Source organism: Sparus aurata, chromosome 21 (assembly GCF_900880675.1).
Source record: "Sparus aurata chromosome 21, fSpaAur1.1, whole genome shotgun sequence".
Classification (NCBI taxonomy): Eukaryota; Metazoa; Chordata; class Actinopteri; order Spariformes; family Sparidae; genus Sparus; species Sparus aurata.
Window position 1 is genome coordinate 33,201,669 of NC_044207.1, and position 19,870 is coordinate 33,221,538.

At 45.2% G+C, this 19,870-nt stretch overlaps 1 protein-coding gene across 2 annotated transcripts in view; it reads right to left on the reverse strand.

The window, feature by feature from the left end:
* Nucleotides 1-1,774: 1,774 nt before the first annotated feature.
* adcy8 (adenylate cyclase 8 (brain)) overlaps nucleotides 1,775-19,870 on the reverse strand; it is a 77,160-nt gene continuing 59,064 nt past the window's right edge. For both annotated transcript variants that reach the window (XM_030403669.1, XM_030403670.1), the window contains 5 exons: nucleotides 14,995-15,153; nucleotides 9,954-10,100; nucleotides 7,365-7,457; nucleotides 3,843-3,957; nucleotides 1,775-3,387 (listed from right to left, as the gene is read on the reverse strand). In XM_030403669.1, coding sequence (XP_030259529.1) covers nucleotides 2,888-3,387; nucleotides 3,843-3,957; nucleotides 7,365-7,457; nucleotides 9,954-10,100; nucleotides 14,995-15,153 — 1,014 coding nt within the window. In that variant the 3' untranslated portion in view covers nucleotides 1,775-2,887. The remainder of the gene's footprint in view (nucleotides 3,388-3,842; nucleotides 3,958-7,364; nucleotides 7,458-9,953; nucleotides 10,101-14,994; nucleotides 15,154-19,870) is intronic.

The following is a 19,870-nucleotide window of genomic DNA, read 5'->3' on the forward strand; positions in this document are numbered from 1 at the left end:
AAAGACCAAAAATGCAGATCAGTTTATGATTCAGATTTCTTTCTTTGGTCTTTTTGAACAAGACAAACATGTTTCTGAGGTTTAATTCAGTTAAATAATTATCTGAGACATCAGAAGCTGAAACCTTCCTGAGTGTTGACGCGCTGCAGCAGGTACGTCGTGTTTGTGCTCATCATACATGTGAGATTAATAAAAGTTAAAACTGTAAATGCATGTTTTTGTCTTCATCACATCATGTTGTTTATCATCATTTATTGTTTGACAGAATCCGTCTGCCACAGAACTCTTCCTCCTGCTGCTCTCAGGTCGATCCGTCGGTCCAGCACCATGACAACAGATGGGATGAGATCTTCCTCCGTCAGTCACAGAAGAACCTCGTCGGGTTCTGACTGAGCGTCCTCTGACATCTAGTGGAGGTTTGTTCACATTGCAGGAGGTTTGAACCATCATTAACAGTTCCCTGCACTGCTGGGTGGATGAATCTGTAATAATGTATATGTTTTAGTTGATTTATGCTTTCTGCTGCATCTGTTTCTGGTTCCTGCTGATCATCAGAGGTTAAAACACCCACACAAACCTGATCCAGATGATCTATAGGTGGTTCTGACGGTGTTCCTCAGACCCAAACACTCACTCCTCTTTCACTGGAACCAGCTGAGTCTCTGAAGAGTGTAAAAACCTTTAGCAGACCTGCAGACGGCCGTAAGATGAAGAGAGACCATCCAAACTGTTGGACAGCTCAATTAAACACGATCGTAAAAACATTTTCCTGTGTGTGTGTGTGTGTGTGTGAACAGTACAGATGATCGGGTCTGACACTGATCATCAACCCTCAGCTCAGTCACCCAGAGTCCAGATGGTGCGGGACCATCCAGCCGGTGTCGGGTTTCATCTGCAGCACCTCCTTCTCTCCTCGCTCAGCTGACGATGTGATTCATCAAAAACCTTCTTTACAAGAAGACAGAGTTCTTTTCTCCGGTGAGGAAAAGAGAGACGCAGGTTTTTCTCTGCAGCAAAGTGCAAAGAACAGAACGCTCAGCAGCCTCGTGAGAAGTTTCCTGTTTTAACTGTAGTGTTTTTATTCAATGTATTAAAACAGAAGAGTGAGGACGCTCAGGAATACTGGAAGAAGTCCTGAAATATGACAAAGATTGACAGATTCTGATGGAAGTGAACTCAGGTCTGGTTGTTTCGGACAGGTAACGATGTCCAAACCCCAACATGCATGAATATATTATCAATATATCAATATATACACCAATAAATGGGGGATGGACCAATAAAGTATTTCTGATGCAGAAAAAGATGTTTAATTATCAAATTCCCACTGAAGTTTATTGTTTAACTGTTATAACTGACTGTGTGTGAATGTGTACAGGCTGATAAATCATCCCAGAATATCCTAATATGCTAAAATAACATAATATTAAGGAATGAATGATTGTCAGATATGATATCTTTAGACAAATAAAGGCAACCAGACACGTGGCTTGTATAAAAAATTAGACCCCTTTATTGTGTTCTCATATATAAAAGAAATACAAAAAAGAAACATCGACACCGGGCGAGGGTCAGAGCGGGGCGGGGGTTCTGGGTTCGGGGCGGGTCGGTGGCCGGGCGGGCGACATAAAAAGGGGAAGTGGAAACGACAGGAGGAACGTCAGACAGTCCGAGGGGATCGAACAGACATCGAACAGATGAGGGTGGGTGGAAACAGGACGCAGCGGTCCGGTCCGGTCCGGTCCGGTCCAGTCCCTCCCTCCCTACCCCAACACCTCCTCCACCTCCTCCTCCTCCTCCTCATCAGGAACAAGTGGAGTTCCAGTTCTGCAAACACTCATCAGAAGCTGAGCTGTTTCAGGAGGCAGACGTGATCTCATTGGTTGAGTTAGACCGGAGTGGGAGGAGCCAGAGACACTTTAAAGGATCATGCTGCTCAGTCGCCGGCCGGAGGCGTGCAGCTGCCCCGGGGAGTTTTCTTGTAAACGAACAACAAAGTTTCTGTTTACATTCAGTGTTTCTCACCAAAACACGAACAAACTTGTTGAAGCTCCTCCCTCACCTCGGCCACGCCTCACACCTGCTCTACCTCCGGGGATGCTGATTGGCTCGCTGTGTCTCCTGCTGACACCTGTACATCAGCGACAGGTGGGCGTATGACATATAGGGACAAATTCACCTGACATTCACTTACGGGCAATTTAGAGTCACTGATTAACCTCACATGCATCACTGGACTGTAGGAGGACCCTGCAGAGAACCCACACAGAACCCAGCCGGGACTAGAACCCAGCCGGGTCTCGAACCCAGCACCTTCTTCTCTGAGGCACCACCGCCTGACCTACGACACTACACAATAATATAGTTCAGATTAATTTCTGGGACAATATATAAGAGAGACTTGTTGTCAGGAGGTGTTTTCACAGAAACGGCTGTCATGAAATGGACCCGAGCTGATTGGATCTGAGAGTTCTGCCTCTATGACCTCTCACACCTGTCTGTTCATACACCTGCAGCGACGAACAACTCAAGATCAGAAGGTTAAACTTGTTTATGAAACCTAATAATGGATTTAATTCATGTTTGGAGGCTGTGCTGCAGAAACATGGCGTCTCTGTTATCTGTCCTGCCTACAGCGCTCTGATTGGTCTGTTGTTCTCCCAGCAGCCATCAGTAATCACAACCTAAAAGAAGAATACATGAATCAGAGTGACGGGCGTCTTGAAGCCGAGCCTCCACCCGCTCCTCCGTCTCTGCTGGATGTGGCTCGGTGCTCCTCAGCTGCTCCCACTGAACTGTAACTCAACCACTGGGATCATTCAGCCTGCAGAGCAGCTCGGCCTCTGGCGGTTCTGTTCTGTGTGGACCTGAAGCTCCGGTCTGCTCTTCAGGACAGCTCAGTCTTATCAGCCACCTCCGTGTGATGCCCCCCTCCCACCTCGGAGCCCCCGGGCGCTAACAACGTCCTCCGGTTGTAGTGGTGGTGGCCCTTCATGATGCCCGAGTTGTTGTTCTCGTTGAGGATCTGCTTCTGCTTCTGCCTGTTGAGCGACTGCACCAGGCCGAGCACCACCGCCGCCAGCGAGTACTGGCCGGTGATTTTGCGCGGCTGCATGATGAGCGGGTTGGGCTGCACGCGGCCCAGCAGGAAGTGCGTTCGGATCTTGCCCTCCTGCTCGCTGATGCCCTTCACGTAGATCTCCCCGCGGTACTCGAAGGCGAAGCCGCGCTCCTTCAGGATCAGGTAGGTGTCCTCGGGGACCTGGATCTTGCCGCTGACGCCCGTGCTGTCCATCCGGCTGGCCAGGTTCACCGTCTTCCCCCAGATGTCGTACTGAGGCTTCTTGGCGCCGATCACCCCCGCCACCACCGAGCCGTGGGCCATACCTGCCGCAGACACACAGGTGATCAGTCACACAGAGGGCTTCATATTTTCACATCTTACCCTGAATTATTTGGACCAAACCTCTGAGTTTTAGTTTGTTTATTCATAATGTTTGAATGAAGTGTGTTTAACGATGAGTTAGCGAGCTGATTAAGGTCGACTCAGTTCAGTGAAAGAGAGAAACTTCAGAGTCAGAAGTCAGTCAGTTAAATGAGCAAAATGGGTGTTAGAATATTTCCCTTCAGTTTGTTTACTATGTGGGATATCAGCTGCACAGATACTGAAGTGATGAAGGAAACGATGGATTGATCAGTAATGACGACACTCTAACTGTTACTGGCAGCAGAAGACAGCTGGTAGAGATAAAGAGGGGGATGTGACCCAAAGAAACATGAATAAAAAGAAACAGGAGGTAAGAAAAGAATGGATCTTTCTCGGAGTGACGCGCTGCTCTTACCGATCCTCAGCTCAAAGTTGTTGAACGAGTGCTTGTTGATCTCCTGGATGCTCTCTTTGAGGGCGATGGCGAAGTCGGCCAACGCACACAGGTGACCCCATTTATCTTCACATTGCTGTGGGAGGCAGAGAGGGAGAGAAGAAGAGGGAGAGAAGAAGAGGGAGAGAAGAAGAGGGAGAGAAGAAGAGGGAGAGAGTGAGTCAGCTGAGCCGAGAGCACCCAGAGTGTCGACGTGTCAGAGACGCGGCGGTCACAAGTGCTGCGTGACGGAGGATTCTGCATCTTCAGGTTTGCTGACTCTTTGACTGCAGCGTCTCGTGCTGCCACTACATTTACTGAGTCCTTCTCACTCGCTGTCTCCGTGAGGTCACCTCTGATGTGACGGCACCACACTTGAGCTTCCTGTGGTATTTACGCCTCCTCAGAGCATCACACAGGTCGAGCGCAGCAGCTCCGGAGCTAAACGAGGCTCAGCAGGAGGGCCGGGTAAAACCCTCTTCACCTCTGAGCGTCGCTGAGCGTCAAACTGTCCGGTTCTGAATTCTGGAAACGTAATTTCATGAGAAACGACTGTACAGCTGCTTTGTGATTCACCAGAATACAATGAGGTCTGACGTCCAGGTTCATTTTGTTTTTTATTTTGTATTTCCAGCTGCGTTTGTGGCGACAGAACCAGAGAAGAACTCGATCGTCTCCAAACCAAACCCAAACATCAACAACATTCATTTTGGTGATTGGGATATAAAACTCAGTTTTTGTCTGTTTTTCTGTCTCTTCAGTGACAGTCTGTTGTTTGTTGTAAATCACTGTGTTGTTCTTGAAGAAGGTTGAAGTGTTGAAGTGGAAAGAAGAACCAGCATGCAAAAATAATTATCTCAGCTACAGAAAGAAGTATTGACGACAGTTTCATGAGGTTTGCGGACAATTAGTGTGAAAACTTTCAAAGTAAAAAATAATCTAAGCTCTGGCCCTCGTGGGTTCCCTGGAGACCGGTCCACTGTGTTTCAGAACCTCTTCAGCCCGTCACCTGCTCTCAGGGAGGACCTGTGGGAGGAGCGGCACTTTGACCCGGTCCATCTCCACTAATATGGACAAGAATATGAATCAGATTTAACCTCTCAAGAGGCAGGAATTAATTGGATTAGATTAATATTAATGAATACGCTGTGGAAGGTTTGCTGCTGGCGCGCTGTACAAACTCTACAAAATACTAAACACATCCTCTTTAGTCTGGGTCCTAAAAAGTCTGGCGGCGCTGATCAGTTGGATCCAAATCTTTTACTGCTCGCTGCTCCTGATATAACTCATGCTCTGACGCATACTTTTAATTTCACTCTAATAACTGGAATTATTCAAGCTGTGTGGAAACTGCTCTTGTTTCTCCACTGCACAAATGTGGTTCTGTGGATGACTTCAACAATTATCTCTAAACTGCCTTGTTTATTAGAGCAGCTTGTTAACAGTCAACTGAACAAGTTTTATCTACTTTTAACATTTTAAATCTTCATCAGTCTGGCTACAGATCTGCACACAGCACTTACAGCAACAACTAAAGATGTTAACGATATCGTCACGGCCTGCTGCTGTTTCTGTTGACCTCTCTGAGATATTTGACCCAGTGAACCACTCATTAGTTCTAAAGTGCCTTGAAACCATTTATTTAATTGGTTCTGATAGGAAATCCCTTAACTGGTTCAAAAACGAATCTATCAGACAGATTTCAAGCCGTGCTCGCTGATGGTTATCAGTCAAACTTTTTAAGTGTATTAAAGGGATAGTTGGTGTTTTTAACCACCTAAAACAAGGCTCACGTAAAAAAATCTATATCAGGTCAAGTGTACGTTGTATAGGTAAAATTCACACCGCTTTACATCGCTGTCAGACTGCGCTTTCTTTTGGCACTACATTTTCTCAAATGCAGAACCCCCGTATCCCTACGCATGAGCGCTAATGTGGAAGGACACGGAGAGTTAAGTTTCGTTTTTATCGAAAGTAAACCTCTCGTCCAGCCGGGATACGGGGGTTCTGCGGTTGAGAAAATGTAGTGCCAAAAGAAAGCGCGGTCTGACAGCGATGTAAAGCGGTGTGAATTTTACCTATACAACATACACTTGACCTGGTGTAAAAATGTTTACGTGAGTCTTGTTTTAGGTGGTTAATTTCGCCTTTTTGCTGGACCCCGTTCACTAATCTAATTATTAATGGGAGTGCTACGGACACTTTTACGATAGCATCAAAATCTCTATTTCACCTTCTTCTCTTATAAACAGTAGTATCTCTACATTGAATGGGACTCCTACTGAAAGGGTTTCTAATTACTAATACCTGGATGGATGATAAGCTGTCTTTTAAAATTCATATTTCTGAACTCACTAAAAAAAAACTAATAAAAAAACTAGTAAATTATCATCATTGTTTTATTTTAAATTGTAGAAAACAACTTGTTCAGGCCACTTTTTTAACCTGTTCTAGATCATGTTGATGTCATCTACATGCATGCTGCTCTCTCAGCATTGATGCAGAGTATCATTCTGCACTTTGTTTTATTACAGGTGATGGGTTTAGAACTCATCACTGTGTTCTTTACCACAACGTTTGATGCCATCTTGATCTGTAAGGAGGGAACAGCACTGCATGGTTTTATCTACAAGGCCCTGCTGCATGTTTTACCTGATTATCTCTCAAGTTTTATCTCATTTAGAACTTGTAATTTGCACATTTGTTGACAAGAGTCCTTGATTTTAAACAGTAAATGAATCATCTTATTTCTTTAGATAGTTTCAAATGCCTGTTGTTCAATGTTCTGCAGTCTGAATGTAAACATGATTTATGATCATATTGTGTTTCCATGTATTTTGTACTCAGGGCGTCGTTGGAAAAGAGAGCTTGTTCTCAATTGGCCTTCCCTGAAAATAAAGGATTGATTGATTGATTCATAACCACGATGTGAGCACATGATCTGCAGCGTAAATGCATTTCTTCCTCGTAGCAGCCAGTCAGAGGCTGAGCCGAGATGCAGGTTGAACTGGGACTCCTGACTGCTCGGTTGGAGGAAGCAGAGACGTTCAGATGATGGATTCTGGCTGACAGTCTGTGAGGATGACGTCTGCGGTGGAACCGGGACAGAACCAGACTGACGTGGTTCCCCTCCTCTTTTAAGCCTACACAAAAAGGCGTCATCACGCTCTGATTGGCTGTGAGGTGAACGCCCCGAGCTGCTCTCAGTCATTAATAAGGAGCCAGCCTCCACACACTGTTCAACAGGTGGTACAATCCACTGCAATCAGTCCAGTCAGCAGGTAGAAATCCCAAATGTCAAAGCCAAACAACAGCTGATCGTCAGGCCTCCTGAGATGTTTAGAGGACCATAAACGAGCTCTGATTGAATCTAAGACTTTTCTGTTTGTGTTTTTGATCCACATTAACTCCTCATCGTGCTCACAGTGCTGCAGGTCAGCATGCAGACAGAGCGCTGAGTCACCGAGCTGTGTTAAAGTCTGAACGACACCTGCAGGGTCTCACCTGTTTCTCCGGGGACAGACCGGAGACGGCCATGTAGGTGCTGCCGATCGTCTTGATCTTCTCGATGTCCTGGAAGCGATCCTCACCGAGCAGCTGTGACACACAGATTCAGAGAGAGAGAGTCACTTTTCTGTCCCTGCAAATGTTCTGAGACACAAATACAAATAAAAATCTTCAACTCGTCCTCTGCTCGTCATTGCTCGCTGCCGTCTGACGCTGCGTCTCTCTCAGGACCTGCTCACTGACGGAGAGACGAACAACTGACTTCTTCATGTGTGAGGAAAAAAGTGTGTCAAGTGAGGAGAGTGGCCCGAGGCAGCCAGCCAGTCTGTCTGACACGCTGACTGTCTGTCTGACTGTCTGACTGACTGTCTGTCTGACTGTCTGTCTGTCTGTCTGTCTGACTGTCTGTCTGTCTGTCTGTCTGTCTGTCTGTCTGACTGTCTGTCTGACTGACTGTCTGTCTGTCTGTCTGTCTGTCTGACTGACTGTCTGACTGTCTGACTGTCTGTCTGTCTGTCTGTCTGTCTGTCTGTCTGTCTGACTGTCTGTCTGTCTGTCTGACTGTCTGTCTGTCTGTCTGTCTGACTGTCTGACTGTCTGTCTGACTGACTGTCTATCTGACTGTCTGTCTGACTGACTGTCTGACTGTCTGACTGTCTGTCTGACTGTCTGTCTGTCTGACTGTCTGACTGTCTGTCTGTCTGTCTGTCTGTCTGACTGTCTGTCTGTCTGTCTGTCTGTCTGACTGACTGTCTATCTGACTGTCTGTCTGACTGACTGTCTGACTGTCTGTCTGTCTGTCTGTCTGACTGTCTGTCTGTCTGTCTGTCTGTCTGACTGTCTGACTGTCTGTCTGACTGACTGTCTGTCTGTCTGTCTGTCTGTCTGACTGACTGTCTGACTGTCTGACTGTCTGTCTGTCTGTCTGTCTGTCTGTCTGTCTGTCTGTCTGTCTGTCTGTCTGTCTGACTGACTGTCTGTCTGTCTGTCTGACTGTCTGTCTGTCTGTCTGACTGTCTGTCTGTCTGTCTGTCTGACTGTCTGACTGTCTGTCTGACTGACTGTCTATCTGACTGTCTGTCTGACTGACTGTCTGACTGTCTGACTGTCTGTCTGACTGTCTGTCTGACTGACTGTCTGTCTGTCTGACTGTCTGTCTGTCTGTCTGTCTGTCTGACTGTCTGTCTGTCTGTCTGTCTGTCTGTCTGACTGTCTGTCTGTCTGTCTGACTGACTGTCTGTCTGTCTGTCTGTCTGTCTGTCTGACTGACTGTCTGTCTGTCTGACTGTCTGTCTGTCTGTCTGTCTGTCTGACTGTCTGTCTGACTGACTGTCTATCTGTCTGTCTGTCTGACTGACTGTCTGACTGTCTGTCTGTCTGTCTGTCTGTCTGTCTGACTGTCTGTCTGACTGACTGTCTGACTGTCTGACTGTCTGTCTGTCTGTCTGTCTGTCTGACTTTGATATGTTCTCACGTCGAGGCTCCGTCAGGAACAGGAGCTCCTCCAGACTTCAGTGCGTCCACAGGGAGCCATGATGTGCCATGAGCGCTCGCTGCAGCTCAACCTGAAGCTCTTTCTTCTGCTTATTTTAAAGTGAAACATTTCTGTTTAAGCAGTGTGAGTAAGAGATAGTTTTCCAGTAAAAATTGTGAATTAATTTGAAGATATCCTGAATGTAAAACTTCACTCCTGACCTACATAATGCAGGAGTGTCGAGTCTTGACTTGTCAGAGGAAGTCCAGCTGGTCAGGAAGTGAAAGTGAAACTTGCACCAAAATGGAACTAAAGAAAAACATTTGTGGACCCGACAGAGACACACGGCTTCTATTCTTTATGTTTTTAGTTTCTTATTAAAGACTGAAACTGAAGCTGACGACAGTAAACTGAACGTGTGGCTACAGAAGCACTGTGGCGTCAGCAGAACCTGCTAACGTTAGCAGAACCTGCTAACGTTAGCCGCAAACGTTAGCCTGCTGTCGGGTTTTAACAGCAGTCGAGATGATTTCTGAGGAGGCACACGGTGTAGAACATCTGTGGATGATAAACTACAATATTATTATTGTAGTATTCAGTTTCAGTCTTTAATAAGAAACTAAACAAAAACTCTCTGTTGGGTCCACAAATGTTTTTCTTTAGTTTCCATATGTGATTTTTATTCACGTACGACTGAAGAATGAGACTTCAAACTTTCACAAACGTGAAACTATCAAACGTGCAGCTTTTCTAGCTTGTGCAAGAAACAAACAAAAAAAAAATCATATTTGTTCTGCAGTGAACTTGACGGATCTTTTCAGAGGAATCCTGACGGTGGACACACTCCTGCTACCACACAGCTTCTGTAACTCCTAACTCTGATTCACCATGAAGGAAGGTGCTCATAATATTTGTATGCTGAGTGTTTGGTGTCCTCTGTCTGAGATAAATGCCTCCTGATCACCTGCAGAGGTGAGCTGATGTTCTCTGCCTTGGCATTAATCTGTTCTGAAGTGTTCTGGGGGAGAAGATGGATGCTTTCATTTAAAAACGGAGGACGTCTGAGACGACGTCTGAAAGTTAAAGCGGGCGCACCTCCGCTGCAGTCTCACCTCGTCAAAGTCAGCGATGATTTCGTTGAGCAGCCTCAGGCACTCCACTCCCTGGTTGTTCATCTCGGTCTGGGAATAGAAGTCGGCGAAGCCCGGGATGGATGCGAACATCACGCCCACGGCGTCGTAGGACTGCGAGTACAGCTCCTGTGAGGACGGATCAAACGTGTACTGTCAGAAATACGAGATGGAGATGCAAAAAAAAAACGTGTTTTCATTGTTTTATTCTTCTTATTTCACTTTTTGTTTTTCTTTTGTTTCTACACGTTCAAAATAAATTAAATAAATCAAGTTAATATAGTTGGAAGAGTCGAGTTTTTCAGTTTTAGAATTCTGTTGATGCAAACTTGTGAATAAAAAAAACATATATTGATTGATTTTTTTTTTGATTGCACTTTTGATTTTCAGTCTTTAATCAGATCATTTGATTTTAATCCGGGTGAATTGTGTCACACACTGAAGCAGATCAGCTCCTTTTTCTCAGGAATGTCAAATAATAATCTATATCACAAAAAATAATAAGAAAAAAACAATAATTAAGACTTAAAGTGACTCTTGATGTTCAGACTTGTTGAGAGGTTTGTGACGCTGCAGCTGCAGCTGCAGTACGCCGTCTGACCACCGGGGGGCGCTGTGGACACATGAGCGAGCAGCAGCCGCCTGTTGACATGAAGCAGCTTGTCCTCACATACTAATGTCACATGGAGCGATTCATCACGTCATTATGGAAATATTTGAATAATTGGCTGATAAACATGGTGTCCAGCCAGAGTTCAACATTTCATTTTAATAATTAAGGAGCAGCCGGGCTTCTCCCTCCTCCTCCTCCTCCTCCTCCTCCTCCCTCTCCTCCTCCTCCGCCTCCTCTCCTCCCTCTCCTCCTCCCTCTCCTCCTCTCCTCCTCCTCCTTCCTCCTCCCCTCCTCCTCCTCCTCCCTCTCCTCTCCTCCTCCTCCTCCTCCTCCTCCTCCTCTCCTCCCTCTCCTCCTCCTCCTCCTCCTCTCCTCCCTGCCTCTCCTCCTCCTCCTCTTCTCCTCGCTCTCCTCCTCCTCCTCCTCCTCCTCCCTCCCTCCTCTCCTCCTCTCCTTCCTCCTCTCCTCCCTCTCCTCCTCCTCCTCCCTCGCTCTCTCTGTATGCTGCTTTATGCCTTTTTAATGTAATTACGCTCTTGTGAAAATAACCCTTTGACTCCACAGTGACATCCTCGCTGACACCACACACACTTAATGAGCTCAGTCAAATGTCACAGCTTCAAAGTCAGAGTTGGTGAAAGTCGCACTAATTGAATTTGTTGGTTCTTCTCTTCAGGAGCGCGTCAGTCGACGCAGGTTTCATCCTCAAAATGAAGCCTTAAATATGAACCAAAGGAAATGTTTCTACACTGCACAGCGAGATAAATACAAAGAGGAGTGTTAGTCAGAGCTCCTCGTCATAACTAATACATTGTTCAGTAAGTCTTTAAGATGTGGTTGTGGAAAACATTTTAGAATCGCTGTGGTTTGTTTCATAGAAGAGGAGGAGTTGGTGCAGATACAGAACTTCAGGAGGAATAAACACCTGGAGTCTCATCAGGTTCTGTTCTGATCCGGCGGGAGCAGAACTCAGAGACGACTTTCTAACTTGTGGGATTAAAAAGGTGATTTCTCTTCACTCCTGTTGAACCAGAGCGGACCTCCAGGTTCTGTTCTGCTGACTGCTGACTGGAGCTGGAGGGGGATGGACTTTACTTCATGAACGTAGCGTTACAGAGAGGAGACACAGAACCAGAACCAGAACCAGAGTCTCTGCTGAGTGCTGACTTCACTCAGAGGCTCGTCTGGATTCAATCACTAGCGAGGAAAGCGAGGAACGACCAAAAAACGATTTATAAATACCAGAAAAAGTTTGATCCGTGTTACGTTTCTAATTTGTCGTTTTTCTTCCTCGCTCTCTGATTCTCCCAGAAGTCACAGCGACGGACGACCAGATGAAACTTTTGGTAAACTTGTGGATTTCTCTGGTTTGAACATTGTTTGAGACTTTTGGGCTGAACGTCAGAACGCACCTCAACAGGAAGTCTAGCACGGTAAACACACGTGAACAGTCAGAAGTCAGAACTAAACTGACAAAACTGCTGCAACTTCAAATCAACCCGATTGTTCTGCTGTGAGCGATCAGAACCTCCAGCTGCTCAAGTGTCCTCGAGCAAGGCTCTGAAACCTGCCGACTGCTCCCAATCACAACCAATACTAATCAAGCTTTAAATGCAAACGCTGATATAAACGACACTCAGCTTTCTGACGCCTGATTAATTCAGAGCATCATCAACACCTCGTCGGCCCGTTAACGACCCGGTTCTCCAGGATCTAAATCGCGGAACAATAAACAGCCTGATTAATAATGTAACGAGTGATTAGGACCCAGCCTATCCTAATGGATGCATTTTTAATCACGTCCTTTTTAATTAGGAGCAGACACGGCAGCAGAATGATATCAGCTCTCCTCTCCTGACATTCATAATTCATCGGCCGCTCGCCTTCTGTCGGGAGGAAACGGAAGATTGGATCCTGACGGAACCGTCGAGGACAATACGGCGATTTGACTCCGCCGAGCGATAACTGTCCGCTCTGCCGACCAGAACCAGCGCTCGTTATCGGGTTGGTTCGGCAGAAGGCGGCAGAATTATGTTTTCTCGTCACCTTTTTCTCCTACATTAAACAAAAAATGCAAAATATTTTATTTAGATTTTCGTCTTCGTTCGATTCAGCACAAAGTTCTGTCGTCTTTCAGGTTGATTCTGTCAGATCGTTACAGACGTCTTGATATTTTACAACAACAAAACCAGGTATTCTAAACTTTTCCTAAACCCAACTGGACCATCAGCAACAACAGTTGTCAGGACATTTTGCAGCCATGTTTGCAACAAAACAAGAGTAATTTTAATGAAACCCCGACATGTTTCCAGCTGCGTTTATATATTCATAGATTATAGATATTTTTGACGATGTTTTGGTGTTTTTAACGAGGTGTCAGGACAGTTTCCAGTCTGGTTTGTGGGAACAAAACCCGATGATTTTAACGAGAGGGCTCAATATTTCCATCCACCTTTTTGATGAGGTGTCAGGACAGTTTAAACATCATCTTTCCCTGAACAGAACCGAGGATTTGTCAAACGTACATCAGCAACATTTATGTTTGCTGCAACTTTATCCAACAAACTGAAACAAACACATCCGAGATGATGTTTTCCGTGTTCAATTCTGTGACGATCTGAAAAACAGGTCATGAAATTCAACATTAACAGGCTGAAACATCGTCCGACACACACCGGAGCTGTCAGGTTTGTGTGTTTTGTCCGTTGAATAGAGCCGCTCTGCTCGTTAACGGCACAAAAGAGAAAGGGCAGCAGCGATAAGGTGAACAAAGAGAGAAAACTTTGTAAAGTTTGACTCTGAGCAGAGTCGGGGCAGCTGAGTCATCGCTGCGACGGAGAGACAACTCACTGTGTTCTCTGCTGCTGACTGACAACATGTTATTAAAATCAAATCAAATGCACAGCTGAATGAACCTCCCTCCCTCTCTCTGTACAGTTGTTTGAAAAGCGATTACCGAGCCTTTTCTTTTCTTCGCCGGCTGGAACACCGAGGCTGAGGGAGCAAATTATACTGAAAGCAGAGGACTAATTTCAGAGCAGGTTTGTGATGAAAAATGTGCAGCTGAACACTGAAATTCAGCAACTGTTGTGTTGAGACTTCAGCCTGTCGGTTACCGGTTCACTGAAAATATCTGTCTTTGTTCGGATCAGCGGTTCTGATCTTAACCATCGTTTCGGTCAGTATCACAACATTTTACAGCGACACTTTTGACTATCAGAACCACTTCCTGCTTCACGGGATCATTAAGAACATTTCAGGTGAGCTTTACCTCTGAATGAAGTGTTTCACATCGTCCGCATAAACTGCACCAAACGATTGTTTTCATCGTTGATCAAACTGTTGATTATTTCCTTGATTAATCGATTAGTTAGGGCTCTAAATGTCAATCAGTGTTTTCCGAAAAAGCTCGAGATGACGTCCTTGTGTGTCTGGTTTTGTCCACGACCCAAATATATTCAGTGTCCTGTCACACAGGAGGAAAGAAACCAGAACACGTCCGTTTCGTTGGGTTCAGGCATTGGTTGAGATGTGACTCACCACCACAAACTACAGAACACTACACAGAACTACGGAGTTGTATCCACAAAATGTGAAGATAAACATTTTAAAAACCAAACACAGTAAAAGGGACGATGTGAATCTTGTGTTTTTTTGCATTTTGAAGGAACTCGACTGTCAGAATTCCCATAAATCAAACTGAATATTTACTCTGATGATGTTTGTGTCTCACAGATTGTTTCATGAATATCTGCTGTGAGCAGTGATGTGCACGGGGGGGGGGACAGAGGGGGCGGGCGCTAAAGTGCCCTCCTGGGAGCCAAAACGCGCACTAAAGTGCCCTCTTGGGAGCCAAAACGCATGCTAAAGTGCCCTCTTTGGAGCCAAAACGCATGCTAAAGTGCCCTCTTTGGAGCCAAAACGCATGCTAAAGTGCCCTCTTGGGAGCCAAAACGCGCACGAAAGTGCCCTCTTTGGAGCCAAAACGTGCGCTAAAGTGCCCTCTTTGGAGCCAAAACGCATGCTAAAGTGCCCTCTTTGGAGCCAAAATGCATGCTAAAGTGCCCTCTTGGGAGCCAAAACGTGCACGAAAGTGCCCTCTTTGGAGCCAAAACGCATGCTAAAGTGCCCTCTTTGGAGCCAAAACGCATGCTAAAGTGCCCTCTTGGGAGCCAAAACGCATGCTAAAGTGCCCTCTTTGGAGCCAAAACGCATGCTAAAGTGCCCTCCTGGGAGCCAAAATGCGCACGAAAGTGCCCTCTTGGGAGCCAAAACGCGTGCTAAAGTGCCCCTTTCAGTGGCCAGAACGTGTGTATTTTCGCCCCTGCCCTTCAAAAAGTCTGTGCACGCCACTGTTTGTGAGTATTCAGAGATGTGTGTGTGTGTGTGTGTGTTGGTTTTTGTGCCGACCTCGTTGTCCCGGTCCTTCTCCAGGAAGTGTCGGGCCACGTGGCTGGGCAGGATGTTCCTCAGCATGTTCTCGTTGTGTTCCCGCAGCTCCTTCATCTCGTTGATCTCCTCTTTGGCCTGGACGCGCCACAGGAAGTCGAGCCGGGCCGTGTACTCCAGCTGAAGACGGAAGGAACACAAACACAACAGATAAAGTCGGTCTTTTTCAAGGTCATCCTCAACCTAATCAATTACATTTATGTGACCTTCCTGGGCTTGGTTATTGCTGGAAAGGTTCAGATCTTGGGTTCGTTGCCAGAACATAGAAGGAAAATGACACCTCGTTAAAAATATCTGTTATTTATTCCAAATACTTCTGAATCTCCCCAACAACACCCTGTTCTGTCTCCACAAACACAAACAGATACGTCCCCCTGTCTTTGGGTTAGGGTTAGGGAAAGACCTGGTTTTGTTGCTACAATCATTGCTGTGAAAAGCTGCACCGTCCAAATGTCCTGCAACTCAGTTATTGTCACTCTGACTTGTTATAAACACCTGATCCTGCTGCCAACGAACATGGCTGCAAAATGTCCTGATGTCTCATTAAAAATATCGATTTCACACGTGGCAGCGCTCTAACTCCACCACCACCATCACCTCCACCTCTTTACTCAGCAGTCTGCTCATAAACATGTGAAGCGGATCGTAAAAATGTAAATTTGCTTCGTATAACGTGTAAAACTGTGAGCGTCTCTTTGGTTTGCAGAGACGTGAAGTGACAACGTTTCATTATGTCGGACAGTCACGTTCCACCTGTACGCACAGTAAACTGTTCTTTATTTCAACGACTCTTGTGGCTTTAATTATTTTGTGTTTTGCAGCTTTTCTGGCCGGGCAGCTGTCAGTCAAACCTGCTGGAAACACGTCCTGAAGCAGAAACGCCTCAGCTGAGATGTTCCAGTCTCAGAACTGTAACTTTGATCGATGCTCAGCAATAATTAATGTCACAGAGAAATACTTGAAGATATTTTTCTTCTCAAAACAAACCTGTTCGTCTGCATTATTCACACACTCTCCTCCTGACCCCGATCGTGCTGCCTGATATTACCTTTCACAGAAACTAATAACTGCTGCTATTCTCTATTACTTTCCATTTTCTCCAAACATCTGGTGCGACTCCTCCAGCCTCACTCTTCTCCAGGAAGGACTTAGACTTTGTTAATTGCTTATAAAGTGAACCAAAGAGGGGAGAGAGTAGTTGTTTACATCATTTAGGTGATGGAAGGGCCGAGCCGGGGTTTAATTAAAAAATCCGTTATAGGTTGGATCAATTATGGAACAGAAGAGCGTGCGATCAATCTGAAGAGCAGCAAAAGGATTTCAACAGGCAACGCAAATTGCTTTTCTGAATGCACAATTAATGCAGAGTCATTTGAATACATTAGAGCCGAACAAAAGTCGGTACAGTTTGGTTTTGTAGCTGAAGGTTGGGGGGGAAATCCCTGATATTGAAAATTAATTTTGGGGGCAGGCAGATAAGCCTGGGAGGATTTAAGCGTCTCTCTCTGGCGATTGGCGGAAACAGTTTTGTGATTAATCCTGGTATCAATTAGTCCTTTAATCATATGAGTGAGTGCAAAACTTCAATCTCATTTCTGTTTTTCTAATTAAGAAGGCACAGCCTGCGGGGATGGTGAGGCGGCGGCGTAATGAGATGGTGGCCGCTGAAATAACGAGTCGCTCAGGCGTTAACCGACGTGACCTCAGCGGAGTGAAGCCGGGTGATACGCTGGTTCAAAACCCCGGCCTGTTAACCCTCAGAGAGGACGTTTAGAGAGAAAATCCTTCCTGATGGACACTTTATGTTCGGCTCTACCAGGGTTAAAATATATGAGCACATCAAACAGAGAGGATTCAGACAAAATCAAAAGTCTGGAGGAAATGTTCTTACGAGTGCAGACGTGGAGAGAAACTAAGAAGTGACTTTCTACTTTTCCAGTTCTCCGTTGTACGTTTTCCTCCCGACAGCTGAGCTTACTGGTTACTTTGGACATGTTTTATCTAACACTTCTTTTCCCACTTCAACCCGCTGACATCCGGCTCGGCATTGATCTGAATGTAAGACCTGGCTAAAGTGATGACGTACGTAAGGAAGGAATTTAAGATGCAGTGGTTGTTTTCTCTTCTGTTAAAACTGTTTCCGGTACATTTGTGACGTCGGTGACGGACAACGTAACGCTTCAGATAAAAATCACAGGGTTGTCCTCCGTGCAGGAAGTGGGAATTGGTGTCAAGAGGTTGATCTGCTTTAAAAGAAATGCTAATGTTGGTGTAAAAGCTGCATAATATGCATTTTTTAAGATTATCACCGTATTAAAGTCACCAAGTCTGTGAAGCAGCTGACCACAGTTCCAGTCGCACCACTGGATATTTCTCAGAACACCTGCAGACATTTCCAGGCTTTTTATCAGCGACTCTTAGTCACTATTTTTCTACAGAAGTTGGACCATCTTCATCCGAGATCGTAGCGATCAAAACGTGCATTTTAATCCAAACTAAGATGTTTTTTGAACACTACCAGCTGTTTTATTTGTGCCACCAGAGCATAAACACAACGCTGTGACAAACGATAAGTCCTACACAAACGTGAAGTTGAAACACAGTTTGCAGGAACGTACTTAGCTAACATTCATTCTGGAGGTTGTTTTGGGCGTGACAGCTAGGCGAGAAGGCTGCCAAGCCAGAGACCACTGTTCAGGACTGAGCGTGAACATTTGAAAGAATGAAACCACTGGATTCTTCTGGGGGGAGATAACAGGACATGACAGCATCACCCTTCTACCTCAACACAACCAGGACACCATGAAGAAAGTGTTTGGTTGTTCAGTTATTACGTTATTTCAAAATAAGAGTCTAGTTTGCAGCCTTGTAATGAAAAGCTTCATGTTCACGCTGCTTGATAATGTAATTAGCGCTCTGACAGGAAGCTGTGCTCATGAAGGACAACCTCATCTGGCTTCAGTGCTCTGCTGTCATTAGTTTATCATCTGAACGACCGCGGCTCAGTTTCCTGTGAAGGAAGCTAATGCTGCGTCTAAAAACCGCTTCAATCAATAAATCATCTGTTATTACTCATAGTTAATGCACGATCACACACTTAAGGAGTCCCCGTAATGTTCCCTCGGATGGTTTCTCCAGGCTCACATAATGCATCGTACACTTACACGTCATTTAAAAGGGAATTGTTGAGGTTGTTTTGTGTGTTATTGTGCAGACATCATACGTGACGCTCAGCACACGACAGCCCGAATGAGCTTCTCGTAATGAAAGAGAGAAGAATGAAAAGATTCTCCTCCATCTCCTCGCCGCTCTAATTGGCTCTTCTCGGCGACACAATCAAATCACTTAAACGTCTCGTCTGAAAGCGGCTCTAACTAATGTTTTTACTCCCTCTGTGTGTTTCTCCACAAAAGAGACGCTGCTGAGTTTTCAGCTACAAAAGATCCAACAACCTTGTTCTCCTTCCACAAGCCAAATGATGGAGCTGCTTCATTATTCCGCCGTTTAGTTCGGTGATATGTTTTCCTCCTTCGCTGCGTGTTTCTGTCGGATCTTTGCTCCGAGCGTCAAACATCATCTCCTCCTGAAAAAACTGTGATGGCTGCTCGATGCTGTTGTTCTCTGCAGCAGCAGGACGATCGTGTCCAAACATCGTATTGATCAGACGGATTGATATACAAGTGAAGATGTAATTTCTGCATTAGAGCGTCTAAAAATGATCCGACGCTGGTTATTATTTTGTGGAGTTGTTTACTTGCAGTAGAGAAATCCACAAGTTTATTCAAGGCAACGTTTCATTTAGTTTCCTGTCGTCTTTTCAAAGGAAGGCGAAATGTCAATAAAACTTTAAAATATGACCTCGTCTGTGAACGGACAGATTCTCAGTTCGCTTAAACATTTATTTTCTAAGACTCTTTTTATTTTTTACATCACAGCTGAACAGGACGCGAAAAATGTGTTTCTGAAAAGGTTTTAAGGCCCCTTAAAGACCCTTTCGTCCGTATCAGGAGGTCGTTTCATCCGTCAGTGGATCCGTTGCCTCTGAGAGCAATACCACCGGAAATCGGAGCAGCAGTATAGAGTCAGAAGTCACTCCATTGCGAAAATCGAAGAAGAGAGTAGTTGCCGGAAATTCAAAGAAGAAGAAGAAAAGACAAACAACATTGGACATTTAAAAATGGCGCAAAATTTGGAGGAGAAGATATGTGAGTTGGTGAGAAGGTAGATACATTTATACGATGCCACAGTGCCGAGTCATCGTGACAAACAGCAACCGTGTCAACGGCTCAGTCATTTATGACACGACACCGCCCTCTAGAGGATAAGTTGCGTTACGTCCACAAAAACGCTGAAACCGGACGGAGGTATGTAGGCCAGCGGAGAGAACGTTTGGTACGAATGGACGGACGAATTTTGCATGGATCCGGAGGTATAAAGTAGCTTCAGGTGAGAAACAGTGAAGAGACAGAAACTTGGTTTATAGCTTATCTGCAGCTGAGACGCTGGCTGGAGGAAACATAAAGAGTTTCACTATCGTTCCTTTGCATATATGACGAACATCACAGTGACACAAAGCTTTAGATTTAGTCTAAAATGTCAAATCTGACAAAGTGATCTTATTTTAGACTCCTTAAAATTACCAAGTAGTAGACAAATAGTTTTACATTCTAACCATCTTAGCTTGTAAAACTTAAATTAAAAATCTTACAGTCTTTCCTCTCAAACTTTAATTGAAATGCAGACTGTTAAATTAACTTCAGGTCTTTATATCGACAACAGAACAATCATGGGTCCAAACACACAGTTCAATATTACACTCATGATCTGGAAGCATGAA